The sequence below is a fragment of the Echinops telfairi genome, unplaced genomic scaffold, assembly GCF_000313985.2.
Source record: "Echinops telfairi isolate 266 unplaced genomic scaffold, ASM31398v2 ScPeMD7_12;HRSCAF=54, whole genome shotgun sequence".
NCBI lineage: Eukaryota > Metazoa > Chordata > Mammalia > Afrosoricida > Tenrecidae > Echinops > Echinops telfairi.
In genome coordinates, this window is record NW_022103909.1 from 12,387,356 (window position 1) to 12,389,295 (window position 1,940).

The following is a 1,940-nucleotide window of genomic DNA, read 5'->3' on the forward strand; positions in this document are numbered from 1 at the left end:
TCATACATATGTATTAAAACTTATGGGTGACTAATGGCATTTATATTTCAATTTTTATATGAACATGTGATTCCTCTTTTGATGAAAACTGATTCCTGATATCATAAATATTTGCCATATCTTATAAAGATCATAGTTCGAAATAATAGCACTGTTATTACTATAAACCATTTTCTGAAAGAAACTTAGAATTTCTTCATAGGTCTCTCCCCTTACTTCCCCCCACTGCTATAAATTATATCTCACTAAAATGGCACAAAGTTATTTTAGAGCAATCCCATTTCTGGATACTTAGGTTAACAGTTTTGATATATGGTTAACTTTTGGGCACTTTTACTACATGCTTTACTTATATTAACTTCATTTATTATAACTTCCTGTGATGTGAAGTTCCTATTTTGTGCCTATTTACAGATGAATGTAGTTGTGCCATCTTGATTTTAAGTTAATATCTCTTATCAGAGGATGGTGGTAGAAATGATACCACAATAGTCCAGTCATACCAAAAAGAGTTGTACAATCATTACCACAATTTTAAAACATTTTCTTCTTCCTTGTACTCATTATTAGTAAGATACCACATTTTAAGCGATTTTCATAAATTCTGTTTTGTTTTAAGAAGTAATTTTTATCATGAAAGTTGTTTCTTAATTACCGAAGAGTGGCTTTTTGTGTATTAACAGTGTAGTCACTAGAGTTAATGGGGATATTTTTAATAGAAAATTCTGGTCTAGAATTTGTTTTCTAATGATAAAATCTATGTCAGTGGAGTTAATGGCATGATCACACAACAACAAAATTAGCTTCTCAGTGCTAATATCTAGGTGTCCCTTTGGTGGTTACATTAAAGTATTTTGAAGATATGTTAATCCTTGAATCGAAAATAATGCCTTTTTTACTGAGTGATATCTACAGCATAGCAGTCATAAATTCAATTTCTACATAATTCATTGACAATGAATTACATTCTAAACGTTGCACAACCATTTGAATTCATTTTTCTTAATTGTTTCTCCCCCATTAACATAAATTCACTGTCCTCTTAAGTATTGTCTAATATTTTGATTTGTTGATGTTAATTTGATAACATGTAGGTAGTTTTATAAAGAGCACAATGCTCCAGGCAGACATTTACCTAGTTTTACCTAGTTTTGTTATAATATTGTTCAGTTTTAAAAAGAATTTTACAACTTAAAGACTGTTATCTCTGAGTAGTAGTTTCAGGATTTATCCAGCCTCATGACTCCCGGAAGAGTGAATTCCATGATAATTGGAAATTCTGTTGTTCTGATCAAAATGTCCATTAAGGTAACCAGGCACCATCCATTCTTCTGGTCATAATGGCAAAGGAGGCAATTAGCTACTTGCTTCCCTGTCCTATTCCATTTTCCCCATTTGGTTCCATTATCACCAAGGCCTTTGTGCCATGTACTTACTCTCTACTCAGTGAATAAAATGGTATTAGGGATTTTGTAGCTGTCCTTTTTTGATGATTACCTATATATTGCGATTTGAAATGAGTAATTGTAATTCAAAACACTAAAGCATTTATTACTATTATACTTTAAACTCAGATTTAATAATAATAGATAGCAATAGTAACAAGGGGAAGGGAAGGGGAGAGAGGATAAAGGGAGCTGATATCAAAGAGTTCAAGAAGAAAGAAAATGTTTTGAAACTGATAGTAGTAGCAATTGCACAATTATACTTCATTTATTTGAATTATGGAAATGTTATGATGTCTGTAAGAGCTACCAATAAATGATGGAAAAAAAGAGTGGAAATAAGCTGAATGTCTATCAACTTATGAATGGATCAATAGTGACACACTGGAATGTTACTCAGCAATTAAAAAGAATTAAGTACTGATTGGTGCTACAACATGAACCTTAGAAACATGCTAAGGGAAAGAAGTCAATCACAAAAGGAATACTATGAGG

The 1,940-nt window shown here is 31.5% G+C and overlaps 1 protein-coding gene across 1 annotated transcript in view; it reads left to right on the forward strand.

Moving 5' to 3' along the window:
- The first annotated feature begins 1,296 nt into the window (after positions 1-1,296).
- YAF2 (YY1 associated factor 2) overlaps positions 1,297-1,940 on the forward strand; it is an 81,356-nt gene continuing 80,712 nt past the window's right edge. Inside the window, exon 1 of the mRNA XM_045287242.1 lies at positions 1,297-1,308. Within this exon, the coding sequence (XP_045143177.1) occupies positions 1,297-1,308 (12 nt within the window). The remainder of the gene's footprint in view (positions 1,309-1,940) is intronic.